At 45.3% G+C, this 15253-nt stretch overlaps 1 protein-coding gene across 4 annotated transcripts in view; it reads right to left on the minus strand.

Moving 5' to 3' along the window:
• Positions 1 to 15028, minus strand: part of TRAPPC12 (trafficking protein particle complex subunit 12) — a 64748-nt gene extending 49720 nt beyond the window's left edge. For 2 of the 4 annotated variants that reach the window (XR_016395561.1, XM_022561487.2), the window contains exons 1-2: positions 14923 to 15028; positions 5874 to 7091 (exon numbers count right to left, since the gene is read on the minus strand). Coding sequence is in view for 3 of the 4 variants with exons in the window: in XM_022561487.2 (XP_022417195.1) it covers positions 5874 to 7085 (1212 nt within the window). In the remaining variant the exon portion in view is untranslated. Of the gene's footprint in view, positions 1 to 5873; positions 7092 to 10263; positions 10408 to 14361; positions 14434 to 14922 lie in introns of those variants that run through there. The other 2 variants (XM_022561489.3, XM_089923488.1) reach the window with 2 other exon arrangements.
• Positions 15029 to 15253: the final 225 nt, after the last annotated feature.

A 15253-nucleotide genomic window follows, 5' to 3' on the forward strand; every position in this document is an offset into this window, starting at 1 on the left:
CCTTCCAATCAGCAAATCTTCAGGGGAGGGCACCCAGGGCAGGGGAGCGTGGGGAGACTGAGCGTGAACGAGTCAGGTGCTGGATCTCAGCTTGCAGAGGGCCTCCCCCGCTGCAGCGTGGGAACGGCTTCAGCAGTGCCTTCTAAGTTTTAATGGATGAAGTCAAAGCAAAACCCAGAGCAGCTGACTCCCAGAGCACGGGCCTCGGGCTTTACTGTCAGGAAGCCTGACGACACACCCGGTCACAGGCAGTGGTGCTGAAAGGACAGTGGCCTAGCCTCGCCCGGCGCTCTGCCTGGGCACCAATGAGAAACACGGCTGCTCCTCCCGGGAGGGCTCTGTCCTCTTAGTCCCGGGGTAGTGAAACTGCCCAAAAAGACGACATCCCAACAAACAGAAACAAAACAAACTCCAAACTCGAGGTTGTGGAGACATCGGAACCCGCATACGCCGCTGGTGGAATGTAAGACGGTGCAGCCGCTCTGGAAGACAGCTGGGATGTTCCTCAAAGTGTTAACCGCAGGTTTACTATGTAACCCAGCAGTCAGTGGGCCAGCATAGTTCAAACCGTGTCGTTCAAGGTCAACCGTATCTGACAACAGAAAGGAGTGGTGCACTGACACATGCTACAATTCGGATGACTCTTGAACATGTCTCCATGAGAGAAGCCAGTCATGACAGACCACGTGTCGTGTGATTCATCTGTATCAAGTGTCCAGAGAGGAGAATCCAGAGAGACGGAAAGCGGGTCAGTGGTTGCCTGGTGCTGGGGTGGGGTGAAGGCGTGGGGACTGAAAGCAAGGAGGTCTGGGGCTTCCCGCTGGGGTGATGAAAACGTTCCACAAATTGATGTGGTGATGGCCGCACAACTCTGTCAACAATCTAAACACCACTGAATTGTAAATTAGGTGTGTGAGTTACATGGTATGCGAATTGTATCTTAACTAAGCTGTAAAGACAAAAACAGATCTAAACCCCTTTCGCAGGGGGCCCTGAACAAATCAGTATTGAAGGGAAGCTGTTCACTGATACGTCAGCTTTAGGACGGCTGCAAAACGGCTTGCACTGGCCACTCCAGACCTTCCCTATCTCACACACACGTTCAACACAGGTCAGCATCCTTCACATCAGGAACCTAAGAAAGGGGAGCGAGGCCCACCTGTGAATGCGGCGAACAAACTCAGCGGCAGCAACTTCTGCTTCTGTCCGTCACAGAGTGACCCAGCCTGGGCTTATCGTCCTAATGTAAACAACTAGAACATGGAAAACACACACACAACAAGTGTCTTCCGACACAGAGAAGGATGTGATCTGAGACAAGGGTAGACGAGGAGTTGAGCTCTTGAACCCAAAGGCAGCTGTGGACGCAGTGGTGCGGGGGTCACACCGAGCACAGGGAACTCGCCGAGCGGGGACTGGCTGGGAGCTGGAGGGCAGCTGGCCGGACCTGGCAGTCAGAGCACCGGACAGGATGGAACCGTACAAAGAGCAGGGCTGGAAAGCCACGTGGGCCCGCGAGGGTACCACTGAGTGGTAAACGGTGCGTGCGAAGGGTGGACGGGGAGCCGGGACAGGGCTGTGAGCTCACTTGGGGCTGAGATGTCCAGTCCAGGCGACCACTGCAGAGCGCTCTTGGACACACAGGCACTCGGTACAGGCGTCAGAAAGGTCACCCAAGTATGCAAGCTACTCTAAACTCACCCTGAGAAGCTAAAAAATAAACCTGAAAAGGATCAAATGAATCTGCTGGCTAGAACAAAATACAAGTCTTTTTGAAGGAAGATGACAAAATATAGACACTCAACATTAGGAAATCCACAATATCCACCCTCTGATAAAAAATCACTAGACATGTGAAAACACAGGCACACGTGACTCACGACCAAAAGAAAAAGTACATACAAATAGACTCTGAAATTACAGCACTGATGGGATTTTCAGAATAGAACTGCGCAACAGCTATTATAAATGTGCTCAAAGATCTAAAGTAAAACTTGAACAGAATGAGGAGAGAAAAATATATAGAAAGGAACTAAAAGGAAATTATAGAGACAAAAAATACGAAAAATTTACTGACTAGCATCAGCGGCAAGCTACAAAGTGCAGAAGGAAAGATGAACAAACTGAAGGACAGAATGACAGAACCCCAAACTTAAGTACAAAGAGAAAAATGATTGAAAACAAAAACAGAAACAGATCTTTAATGACCTCATTAGTAATATCAAGTAATATGTGAAACTGGAGTTCCCAGAAGCAGAGGAGAGAGTGAAAAACAGAAGAGCTAACTGAAGAAGTAATGACCAAAAATGTTCCAAAATTGATGAAAATAATAGAGCCACAAATCCAACAGGGTGAATGAAACCTAAGCAAGATAAACATAAAAGAAAACCATGGGAAGGCACATCAGAATCAAACTGCTGAAAACCAGTGATAAAATCTTAAAACCAACCAGAGGAAAACATATACACTAGGTACAGAAGAGCAAAGATAAAAATTACTACAGACTTCAATCAGCAACAATACCAACTGGAAGATATGGAAGGACACCTTCAAAGTGCTGAAAGGAATAAAGCTGAGTCAACCTCCAAGTCTACGTGTTGTAAACACACTGCATTTCCAGCAAAAAGAGCTTTGAGAGTGAAGATGAAATTTCTTCAGACTTAAAGAGGAGAGAATTCGTAGCTAGCAGACCTGCAGGAACAGGTACGTCTTCGGCCATCCGTAGGTTTCCAACACAGGGACTTAGCATGGCCCAGGAAAGGGGTTTTCACAAACTGTGGGCTTCCCTGATGGGATTCCCGTCAAATCCAAATTGTAGGAAGAGCGAGGGGAAGGAAAGAATCAGGGGGCAGAATCAGACAGGGTGGTGGAAAGGCCCAGTCTCAAGTCTGGACGTTGGGTTTCCAGATCCACCAGCAAGGCCACAGCATTCTGAGTTCCCACCCTACTATCTTCCCTTCACGATCTTACTACCTTTACCACTGACATTCTGCTGCTTCTAGTTTACTTATCTCTTCTGTCTCTCTCCCTCTCCCTCCTTTACTCCCCCTCTCTCTCTCCTTACTGAACAAGCTTCATACAAATATTCTCCAACTTCCATTCTTCACTGGTTCTGAAAATTTCTGAACGATCATTTCCCCACAAACTTTCCATTTATCTCTTTAAGAACACAGGCCATCTAAGACTCTAATTAGTTAAAAATGCCGACATTCCTCTTTTGATGCTATATGGTTGGATGAAGTGTTACATGCTCACCTTCATGGCCTCTAACTTAACTCAGACTGCTATAGAAGTCACTTCATAAGGAAACAATTTAACAATTTTCCCCCAAAATTTTATCCCATAGGAAGGAATTTTTAATTAGGCACCAACAGGTGAGCAATTTGGAAAAATTTCGAGGTGTTTCAGAAAGCTGACTTAGAACAATGCTGCAACAGTTACAGTGGCATAGGGAGAAACTTGTGAACAGGTAAATCCAACAAATGCTTGGTTGACCTCTTACAAGCTTGGTGTGCACAGTGAGTTAATAGATGTGTTCTACCCCGATCTTAAGTCCTCTGGCAAATAAACACAGCATCTCCAAGGTAAACCACACAGTTTTTCTTTTCTATCCTGGGAATGAAAAGTTATTTGAAGGATAGTATACAACTGAAGAGACACAGGTGAAGAAACAACCAGCACATTTGTTCTATGGGAAAGTCAAAGACATTTTAGGAACTATTCTCAATTCATATTTCAGTTTACCATGAGGTTTCCAAAACAATCACTGTGAATTGCAAGAGGTACGGAAGACATTGCCTTCAGATTTAAAGGAAGCAGAAAGGAAACACGCTGTCTCCTGGCTGGCCGCTAGTGTGGGTCCTGCCCATGCAGTGGGCGCCCCGACCCTGGCTGATCACCCAATGCCCTGCTTATTTCACAGTGGCCACCTGGAAGCTTCAAAGCTGCAGAGGAGCTATCACAGAACCCGTGCTTTTCACTGGTAGAAAGGGCCTCCATGCCTGATTCAATCTGGGTTAAACTAGGAACGAACATCAGCACTTTGTGTTCCTAACTCAAGAACGACCAACATGCTTCACTGCAGGAGACGACCCAGCCACCCCGGGGCATTCAGCATCCCCAGCCCTGTCCATGAAAGCTCATGTGCTCAGCCCAGCCCTTTAGGCGACCACAGTGACATACCTCTACATGGTTCTAAATGCACCCTAGGAGCCCTGGGCCTCAGCACCCTGTGCGGAACCACTGGGTTAAGTCATCAAATCCTGAACATCAAATATCCCTGAAATCAGAGTCCATAGCTGTGATTCACTGAAAAGACCCTGTGAAGGTAAATTCATGTTCAGTACATTCTGCTTGAGAGGGTGGAGAAGGGGGCTGAGGACAGTGCCTGGTGGTCAGCAAGCCCACGAGGAAGATGCGCTTAGTGAACAAATATGCTGTAGAGACGGACGTGCAAAATATCTGGAACCTGCAGGCTTTCACTTCAGTTACTGAGAAAAACAGCCAACTGGCCTCACTTCTCCAGCAGCCACTCTGCTTCTTATGGGATTCGGCCTCACGGGGCTCAGGGCTCCACTGCCTGCACCGGGCTTTCTGACCCTGCCGAGTGTGTGGGAAGGGGGGCTCCTTCCCCCGGGAGGGCCTGCTGAGGACCGCAGGGTCCTCCTTCAGTTCCCAGAGGAGAGACCCATGCAGGACCTCATGTGGCACAGACACTGCTGATCCCACCTGCAACCCGGGCGGGACAAACTACACCTGACATGCAACTGAGCTAACCTCACGTGGATGTACACACATACCTACAAAAACATTATCATGTAAGGCAAGCTACATGCCATCTCATAAAATACGAACCTCATTAAGTATTTTGCTATAACATCATTTTTATTTTTTCTTTTTTTCACGAAAAAAATATTTATTTCAATATAACATCATTTTTAATACCTACGTAAACATTCCACTGAAAAAACAAGATGTGTCAAATGTATTCAGCCAGCCTTTTGATAATGGACTTTCAGATGGTTTCAGGTTCTTTGCAATTATAAACCTCACTCTGATGGGCAGCCCAAAAGCTGGGTATTTGTACATCAGTGAGATTATTTCCTTACAAATAATTCCTAAGGGTGGGATTTCTGGGTCAAAGGATATGCGTGTTTGGACGTGCGTTTTACAACTTTACTTAAGAAAGTTTGTACCAAATGATCAGTCCCACCAGGGCTGCTTAAGCAGGCTATTTTCTCACATTCTAACAAACATGGAATAATTATAAATAACTTAGACAACAGAAAATGAAAATAACTTTATCACCTTTGATTACTGGTAAGATTGAACTTTTTAATATTGCTATTTACTGTATGTAATATTTATATATTTTTATGATTTATTATTTTGAGGGGCCATTCGTATTTTTTTTTTTTACCGAATCTATAAGAACTCTTTCTACATCAAGCACATTATATGTACTGCAGATATAGTTTTCCATATCTAAAAAGAGGAACGGGGATTTATCATTTACTAGAGCTCAAATGTCATAAATAAACTGATCTCGCAAAGTTCAGAACTACTTCGGAGAACTGTGATGCAAATACCTTGTTAGTACTTATTTCTAAGACTCTGATTAGTACCTAAACCACATTATATCAGAGAAATCAGCAGGGTTCCAAACTACCTAGTGACATCATAAAGATTCCCGCAATCAGAATCTTTGGAACTGCTGAAAAATAAGGGTTTTTCAATCCTTGAAAGGTTTTTTACACATGGATATACATGAAACACAAACAGATGAAAAGCAATGAGCTGTGGACACAGAATCACCAGTTCTGCTGAGAAGCATCCAGCAGCCCACGTTCGCTCTAAAGCCCCTGTGCTCTCACCTGGATGTTGTCGAACTTGAGGCCCGGCATGGTGAGGTCCTCCTTGCCCACGAACACCGTGCTGCACTGCTGGGTGGTGACTGAAATCAGCACGTTCCTGGTCGCCTCCCCGGGAATCCAGGCGTCGTTTCTCCGGTCCATCTCGCTCATGCTCAGGGCGGTGGCAAAGGGGTCCTCGCTCCCGGCAAACACAGCCTGGATCTGTGAAAACGGTTTTGGAGACTGAGGAATTTCCAGAGAAGCTGTGGAAACACCTGACTCTGATCTTTCCGTCCCTGGGGAGTAAGAAGGGTCAGCAGAACCCAGGGAGTCTTCCCCCACTGGGGTAGCGGCGAGTGAAGACAAGCTTTCAGGAATCGAGGGGCTGGCGTTGGGATTACTGACAGAGATGAAGGTGGAGGTTGTGAAGGAATCAAAGAAGTCCGAGGCCAAGGAGTTAGTGCTGGTTGTATCGCCAAAAAATTTGCTCAGGCTAGGGCTCGGCTGGACCACCTGAGGAGGGGTCCTGGCGGCCGCTTCGCTCACGCCGCTGAAACTAGGCGATTTCACCATCTGGGACTCGAAGCCGTCGCGCAGGACCCGGGGCTGGGAGCCGGCGGGCGGCGGCTGGCTGAAGATGGTGCACATGGGCACCGGCTCGTCTTTGGGGGCCGGCTGCCGGGGGGACAGTCCTGATGCCGGCCCCGCTGCGGGCACCCTCATGTCCCCTGGGCCCAAGTCCTCTGCACCCTCGTGCTCAAAGGTGGGCAGGTCTTTCACCTCCTCTTGCTCTGGGTCTTCCTTCAACGATGCTCTGCTGTCGGGGGTCATGTCCGAGACGTCTTTAGGTGTGTCCTGTCCCTCACTTTCACCATCATCACTCAGAGCGTCCAGCGCTTCTTCATCTACGACGCTTTCCCGTCTGTGATCTGTGCCGCCTTCTACAGTCTCCACGACATCCTGCAAACAACCCAGGTCCCCCGCGCCATCCTCGCTGTTGTTTGGGGAATCAGAGATGAGGACGCTCTCCATCATGGGCTCGTCGAGCTTGTCCACTAAGTTATTCGAGTCTTCTGACCCAAACTCGTCTCCACCGAGATCAATAGTTTCCTCATGATAGAGGAGCTGCCGCTGGTCTTCCTGGGGCCCTTGCGGAGCCATGCTCTGGGCTGGCCCCTCGGCTGGGCCACTCTGCTCGGGCGCATGCTGCTCGGCACCTTTAGCACTCTCCATGGTCACCTGAAACAAAGACAAATACACATCAACCTCATCAGCTCATATCTCAGTTACTATTACGATGATTTTATCTTACTGAAATTGTTTTTGAATTTATAAAAATGGTGAATTCGTGTCCTTGTAATGGTGGATACACATCATTATATACATTTGTTCAAATGCATAGAATGTACCACACCAAGAGAGAGACAACGTAGACTGTGAACTTTGGGTGATTATGATGTGTCAACACAGGCCCATCAGTTGTAACCAGCGCACCATCTGGCGGGGATGTGGATAATGCGGGAGGCTCTGCCTGTGTCGGGGCAGCAGGGAGATGAGAAGCCTTTGCACCTTCCTCTCAATTTTGCAGGGAATCTAAAACTGCTTTAAAAAATAAAAGTCGGCTAAAAATGTTTATCAGTTTATCAGCTATATATTCAAATGGTTTAAAATTCAATAGCCTCCATTTCTCCAGCCATTTATTTATTTTTGTGGTAAAAGACACATCACATAAAATCTACCACCGCAATCACTGCGAAGTGTGCAGTTCAGTGGTATTGAGTACGTTCAGTTTGTTGTGCGACCATCACCACCACCCATCTCCAGAACTCTTCTCATCCTGCAAAACTGAAATAAATAATACAATAAACACTAACTCCCCATCTCCCGCTCCCCCAGCCCCTGGCAGCCACCATTCTCTTGTCTGTCTCTATGAATCTGACTACGCTAGGGAGGGACCCTAAATATGGTATTTGTGGAAGGACGTGGTATTTGTCCTTTTGTGTTTGGCTTATTTCACTGAGCACAATGTCCTCAAGGTTCACCCATGTTATTGCATATGTCAGAATTTCCTTATTTTTTAAAAACGATTTATTATTATTTTTTATTTATTTTCTGCTGTGTCAGGTCTTAGTTGCGGCGTGCAGGCTCTTCAGTGCGGCGCGCGGGCTTCTCTCTAGTTGTGGTGTGTGGGTTTTCTCTCTCTAGTTGTGGCGTGCAGGCTCCAGGGCGCGTGGGCTCTGTAGTTGTGGCACGCGGGCTCTAGCTGAGGTGCGTGAGCTCAGTAGTTGAGGTGCGTGAGCTCAGTAGTTGCGGTGTGCAGGCTTAGTTGCCCCACAGCATGTGGGATCTCAGTTCCCTGACCAGGGACGAAACCTACGAACCCTGCATTGTAAGGTGGATTCTTTACCACTAGACCACCAGGGAAGTCCCAGAATTTCCTTATTTTTAAGGCCGAGTTAATATCCCATTGTATGTACATACTATGTTTATCCATTTATCTATTGATGAACACTTAGATTACTTCCATCTTTTGACTACTATGAATACTGCTGCTGTGAACATGGGTGTACAAATATCTCTTCGAGACCCTGCTTTCCACTCTTTCGGGTAAAAACCCAGAAGTGGGATTCCTGGATCATTCATGTGGCAGTTCTATTTTTAATCTTGTGAAGAACTACCCAAACTATCTTCCATTAGTTACACCATTTTACATCCCCACCAAGAGTGCACAACGGTTCCCATTTCTCCACATCCTCACTAGCACTAGCTAATTTTCTGTCTTTTTGACAGTAGTCATCCTAATGGGTGTGAGGTCTCAGCCTTTTAAACCCTACTCATTCTTTAAGACGCAGCTGAAGTTCCACCTCTGCCCTCAAGCCTTCCCAAGACAAGACTACTTCAGCCTATAGTAACAACATATACAAAAATAAACTCAAAGTAGATTGAAGACCTAAATGTAAGACTGGATACTATAAAACTCCTAGAGAAAAACACAGGCAGAACACTATTTGACACAAATCGCAGCAATAGGTTTTTGGATCTGTCTTGTAAGGCAAAGGAAAAAAAAGCAAAAATAAAAAATAACTAAACTTAAAAGTTTTTGCACAGCAAAGGAAACCTTGACAAAAGGAAAAGACAACCAACTGAATGGGAGAAAATATTTGCAAATGATATGACTGATAAGGGATTAATATCCAACATATATAAACAGTTCATACAACTCAACATCAAAAAATCAAACAACCCAACTGAAAAATGGGCAGAAGAACCAAACAGACATTTTTCCAAAGAGGAAATGCAGATGGCCAACAGGCACATGAAAAGATGCTCAACATCGCTAATCATCAATGTGTGAGATACTACCTTACACCTGTCAGAACGGCTATCATCAAAAAGAACACAAAAAATGTTGGCGAGGGTGTGGAGAAAAGGGAGCCCTCCTGCACTGCTGGTGGGAATGTAAGTTGGTGCAGCCACTGTGGGGAACAGTATGGAGGTTTCACAAAAAATTAAAAATAGAACTGCCATATGAGCCAGCAATTCCACTCCTGGGTATATATTCAAAAAAAGAAAAAACACTAATTCAAAAAGATACATGTACCCCAATGTTCATAGCAGCATTATTTACAATTGCTAAGATATGGAAGCAGCCTAAATGTCCTTCAACAGATCAATGGATAAAGAAGATGTGGTATGTATGTATGTGTGTATACACACACACACACACACACGTACACACAATGGAATACTACTCAGCCATAAAAAAGAACAAAAATTTTCTATTTGAAACAACATGGATGGACTTGGAGGGCATTATGCCAAGTGAAATAACTCAGAGAATGGCAAATACTGTATGATGTCACTTATTTGTTGAATCTAAAAAATACAACAAACAAGTGAATATAACAAAAAAAGAAGCAGACTCATAGGTACAGAGAACAAACTAGTGGCTACCAGCAGGGAGTGGGAGAGGCAATACAGAGGTGGGGGAGTGAGAGGTACAAACCACTGGCTATGAGACAGGCTACAAGGATGTATTGCACAACACGAGGAGTATAGCCAATATTTTGTAAGAACTGTAAATGGACTGTAACCTTTAAAAATTGTATCAAAAGAGAAAAAAACAAAAAAGTTAACTATACTCAGCTGGTCTCTAGATAAGATTACTTTTTTCTCTGTCAACACTTTCATCACAGTATTCCAAATTAGCTCTCTTTCCCTTTTATAGCCTGGACCACCCTGAGATCCAAAAGCAAGATTACTTTAAAGTAGGTTCAAAGTTAAACATTTTGGAGAAGTTTCTTGACCAGCATAGTCAGTTACTAATTCCCCATTTACTACATATTCACTTAATAATTATTAGCTATAAATAAGTCAAAAATACAATGAAAAGGAACGAAAGCCCCTTTACTTGTAATGTTTCACAGCTCCAACGGGAGGCTGCCTCAGGAACATCAGAGTGGACGAACCCCAATGTGTAAGGCTCTTCCCTGGTCCTCCCCAGGCAGGACACGAAGACTAAGCAGGAAGACCACGGAACGGCAATGACTTTGTTTAACCTTTGCAACAGCCAGACGAGACAGGCATCGGCTGCCCTAAAATACAGATGAGGACACTAAGAACCAGAGAAGTGATGGGACTCATCTGACCAGGAATGGAAGCAGGGCCCCTGACTAAGCCCCTGAGGACTCAAGTACCCCGCGCCCACACAGTGCCCGGGAGATGCCAGGAACTACTGCTGGTTAACCGGGCCCTTCTCGGAATAAAAACAGTGCAGATGCTAATGCCAGATGCCCCGTTACTACGTTAACGGACACCTGTGAAAAACTGTATGACATAAGGTCCAATACATACAATTACAGGAGAAGGTGAAGAATATCAAAACTGGCAAAATCACACAGATACTTTCTTTATATGCAGGGAAAAGTGGAGAAAAGTCGACTCTTAAAGTAAGCAGAAGTCACTGCCAGGTTAACTGGTGTGTATTACAAGATACAGAGAAAGACAGACTAAAATGGGGGGACCTAGGAAAGACTGTGCACAGATGACCTTGAGCGGCTTCTCACCAGGCAACGCAATAAAAGAAGACTCATCACTATCGAGACCCATTCATTATGCGGACTGGATCATTACAGCAAGAAACAACTGCTTAAGCAATAATTAAAGAAACCCAGATTGAAACTATGATTTTAAAAAATGTGACCTGTGAAATAGGCAAAGATTTTTAGAAGTGACAGTTCTGGGGAATTTTAGGGAAACTTACTTATTGGCAAGGGGAATGCAACCTTTCTGAAGAACAGCTTGGCAAGGAATAAAACTCTGACAAGCAATTCTGCGTTTAGCAACTCACCTAAAATTCTTGTTTTTAAAGAAATCATCTTCTGAAAGGAAGAAAGCTAAGAGGAACGCTCTTTCAAGTCAATGCTTAAGTCTGTAACTATGTTTTGATTCTCTCCAGTAACCTTGTTTCTAATCCAATCTAATTTAGAAAATCAATGTCACCTGTTTCCTAGTGACACTGTTTACACAGATGTTACCCAGCCCAGAGTAAAAATTAAATTGTTTACCTTAATTTCTGAATGGAAACTACACATTTATCAGAAACATCACCAAAGGACTGGGCTGAGACGCCCTGCAAGTCAGGGATCATTGCTCGCCGAGCGCCACTGTGTCTCAGACACCAGCTACATTAAGGCTACATTACTGGCTCTCAAGGAGATAACAGAGAGGAAACTAAGTAACTGTGACACACATGCCGCTCTGGCCCCAGGAAAGAGGGCTGTCTATGGAACGGGACAGCGGTGCGAGCTCCATCTCGGCTTTCTGACTCCTTTCACTGGAATACCTTAGGAGGTTCTTGCTCCTTTCCCTGACTCTTCTGAAGGCCCCTTTTCTATAAACAACTTTTACTAAACTGGAGTGGATACAATGTTTATAACACCTACTTCCCCTCCTTTTCTGGGCTAATATTCTGAGATTTGTCACATCCTTGTTTTTCCTTAATTTTCCACGTTTGTTTCCTCAGACATGTTAGATTTCTCAGTTTTTTCCTTAGTTTCCCCTCCCCACTTTTAACCTAAGACCCAACCCTGTAAGTGGCGGTGAAGCTGTGATTCACTCATCTTTGCTGACGATGCTCTACTGCGTGACGGTTCCACAGCCTAATATCTATTCTTCTGTTGATGGATATTTGAGGTGTTAGGTTTGTGAATCTACAGACAGTGCTGTTATGAATATTCTTGTACATGTCTCCTGCTGTACGTGTGAAAACTCCTTCATGACATTATTAAAAGTTAAGCGTGTGCGGTGGGTCATTCATGGAGAATACACCTCTTTATCAGATAACGCCAAATTGCTTTACTAAGTGGTTGTACCAATTTACACACTTAGTAGCAGTGTGTAAATAGTCTTCTTGTTCAACACATTCACCTACACTTGATATTGTCAGACTTCATAATATCAAGATGACATTAAAAATTCCTACAAATCAATAGGATTACAGACGATCCAACAGAAAAATATTTTGCACAAAGATTTGAACAAGGTGAAAGGGATACACATTTCACAAGCATGTGTCCTGTGACTTCAACAGCCATACAACTTGATTTTTCTAGAATGATTCCACTTTACACCCATGGTTGCAGTAAAATTAAGCACCTCTTTTCACTCTCAAGAGTCCTGGTTGAGACAAAAATGGTCCCACTACTTATGTATCATGGAGGAACTCCTGCACATGGGCACCAAAAGCTATGACCATGAACGTCACAAACAGAAAATAGAAACAAAATGCCGCCCCCTTTTCAAAGCCCCCAAAATAAAAAATCTGGAAACAACCACTGCCCATAGGTACCATAATAAATAAACAGCAGTATATTCAAAAATGGAATACTAAACAGTAGTGAAAACGAATGAGCCATCCTATAGTGAATGCAACAATGTTTGAATCTCACACATCTAATTCTGCACGCAGAACCGGTAGAAAAATAAACAGTATGATTTTCCATATAAAGTTCAAAACATGAAAATGAAACAATATACTATTTTAGGAATACAAACACAAAAACAAGGTGATAATAACACCCAATTCAGTTGGGGAGGAGCTTGGAAGTGACAGCAAGGGGAGGTGTGATGGGGGAGGGACACATGAGAGTCTAAGCCGCTGGCAGCAGCAGTGACAGAAGACGGCGTCGGGTCTGCACTTGAACTTTGTGTTTTCCATATATGTTACATGCAGTCTTTACATTTCATAATCTAAAAATGGAAAAGCATATGAATCTGTTCTTGATTTGCATGTGATATAAATCTTTGCTTCTCTTACTATTGATTTAATGAATTTTATGAAATCATAGACATGGTTTTAAGCCTGTGTCAGCACCAAAATGCTAGCAAAGAAATCGGATTTTCTCTTTGTCCAGTTGAGTTCTTTGCACAATGAACTTAATTAATGCCTTAAAATATTTTTAAAGTACTAACTTTAAGTGATTTAAATTCACTAAGAATAATGAAAATTACTGCTGTTCAGGCTCCCTTTCTGGACATAAGACTCTGCAATTACAAATCTTTTACCAGATTGCAATAATGTAAACTGTATTTCCATGAAAGAACTATGCCATGAGGTAGGAATCTAATTAGCACATATTTATAAAAGCCCCACGTAAAGAACACCCACCACAGATCAAGCATTTTACATGAGTTATCATATTTAATCCTTAGGATCAATTCACAAAGTATTAGCTCCATCATACAGCAGAGAAAGTCAAGTGATTTGCCCAAAGCCACAGTACCAATACTTGATGCTGACAGGATTCCAACAGTTTTTCTGCCTCTGCTCTCCTTGTAAGGCTCCTAGACAGGTCGTGACTGAGAGCCACAGGCGGAGGCACAAAGCGCTCTGAGTAACTGCTTGAGTCTTAGCTTCACTGATAAATAAGGTGACCTTTGAAAATGATTTAATCCTTTAGCCTCGGCTTTCTCATCTGTAAACTGGGATAATGAAGATTAAATAGCAACGGATGCACAGGAACTTTTTAAACTGTGATGAGCTGCACATAAACACAGTAATTATAAGTTTGATGACGAAGCAGAGTGGTAACACAGTCTTGGAACGGTGAAGATCCTGTCTGAAATCACAGGATGTGCGGACTGGTGAATTTTATCCTATTTGAAGTCCTCAATCCCTTCTCCCAGCCCATCACACAGGGGCCCTAACTCGCTGTATGCCACCCAGTACAACCTTCTGAATTGACGAAAAGAAACAAGAAGTATTTAAATACAGTGTTTTCCAGTAGCTATAAAGAGATATGGCAGGTCCAAGGAAATGTTTCATTGGGGTCAAACTCTTTTGTGGATGAGGGTGAGGGAAACAGGCATATTTTAAAGCACATCTTTGAGCCTTATGCTCTTTTACAATAAAAGTGTTTTCAAATCTTCCCAGTATATGCACTCTTATCAGTCAGCTCTGTCCTGGATGCTGTCCTGGAAGGAATCAGCCAACATTTACAAGACTTACATGCTTTTACACAAACCACCGCATTTTGCCCGCAAAATACTGAGTCTGGTCGGGCGAGTCACTGTGAACGTCCACCTGCCGGAGAGTAAACCAGGACTAAGAAGTCACTGAGGTCCACGGCTGGGACCTGGGCCGCAGACCCCTCCCCAGCTTTCGGTGCCAAGCGTTGGGGGCTGCTCCGGGGGTGTGCAGCCAACGGCCGCCCCCGGAAGGGAAGGCCCGCGCTGCGGACCCCGCAGGACCAGCCTGGGCTTGGCGGGAGGAGGGACAGAGACGAGACCCCGAGGAGGAAACACCCTCGGAGAGGAGAGACCCCCGGGGTGGAGACCCCCGGGGTGGAGACCCCTGGGGAGGAAAGCCCGGGGAAAAGAACTCCCGGGAAGAGAACCCTGGGGAGAAGACACGCCCGGAGAGGAGAGACCAGGGGCGAAGAACCTCGGGGAGGACACTCCGGGGAGGAGACGCGGAGAGAAGACCCCCGGGGGACTGTGTCTGAGGGCCGGCGGGGCTGCGGTTAGGGACAGCACGACCCCCTCCCTACAGCCCGGGCCCTGTCCTCACCTGCCACCGGCCCTCTGGGGTTGGAGAAAGGGTCACCTACAGCCGTAACCCAGGGTGCAAGGAGAAGTGTAGAGGAAGCCGGGAAGGAGGGACTGGAATTGGCGCCTCCTGCGGCTTCTGCGCCTGCGCGCGCCTGCTCCCGCGCATGCCCAGTGCAGGAGACAAGCGCCCGGAGCGTTTCCGGTTCATGCATTGGTGGGCGGGGTGTGGGCCCCAAGGTGGGAATCGGGGGCGGGGAATGCGCGGGGGGAGTTCAGCCCTTCCCTGGGACTGGGAAGGGAAATCGTTGTGACCCTCAGAGGCGACAAGCAAAACTGTGGCAGAGGGGCAG

The sequence above is a fragment of the Delphinapterus leucas genome, chromosome 13 (genome assembly GCF_059928025.1).
Source record: "Delphinapterus leucas isolate spDelLeu-1000000601 "Yukka" chromosome 13, BTC_Dleu_Yukka2, whole genome shotgun sequence".
NCBI lineage: Eukaryota > Metazoa > Chordata > Mammalia > Artiodactyla > Monodontidae > Delphinapterus > Delphinapterus leucas.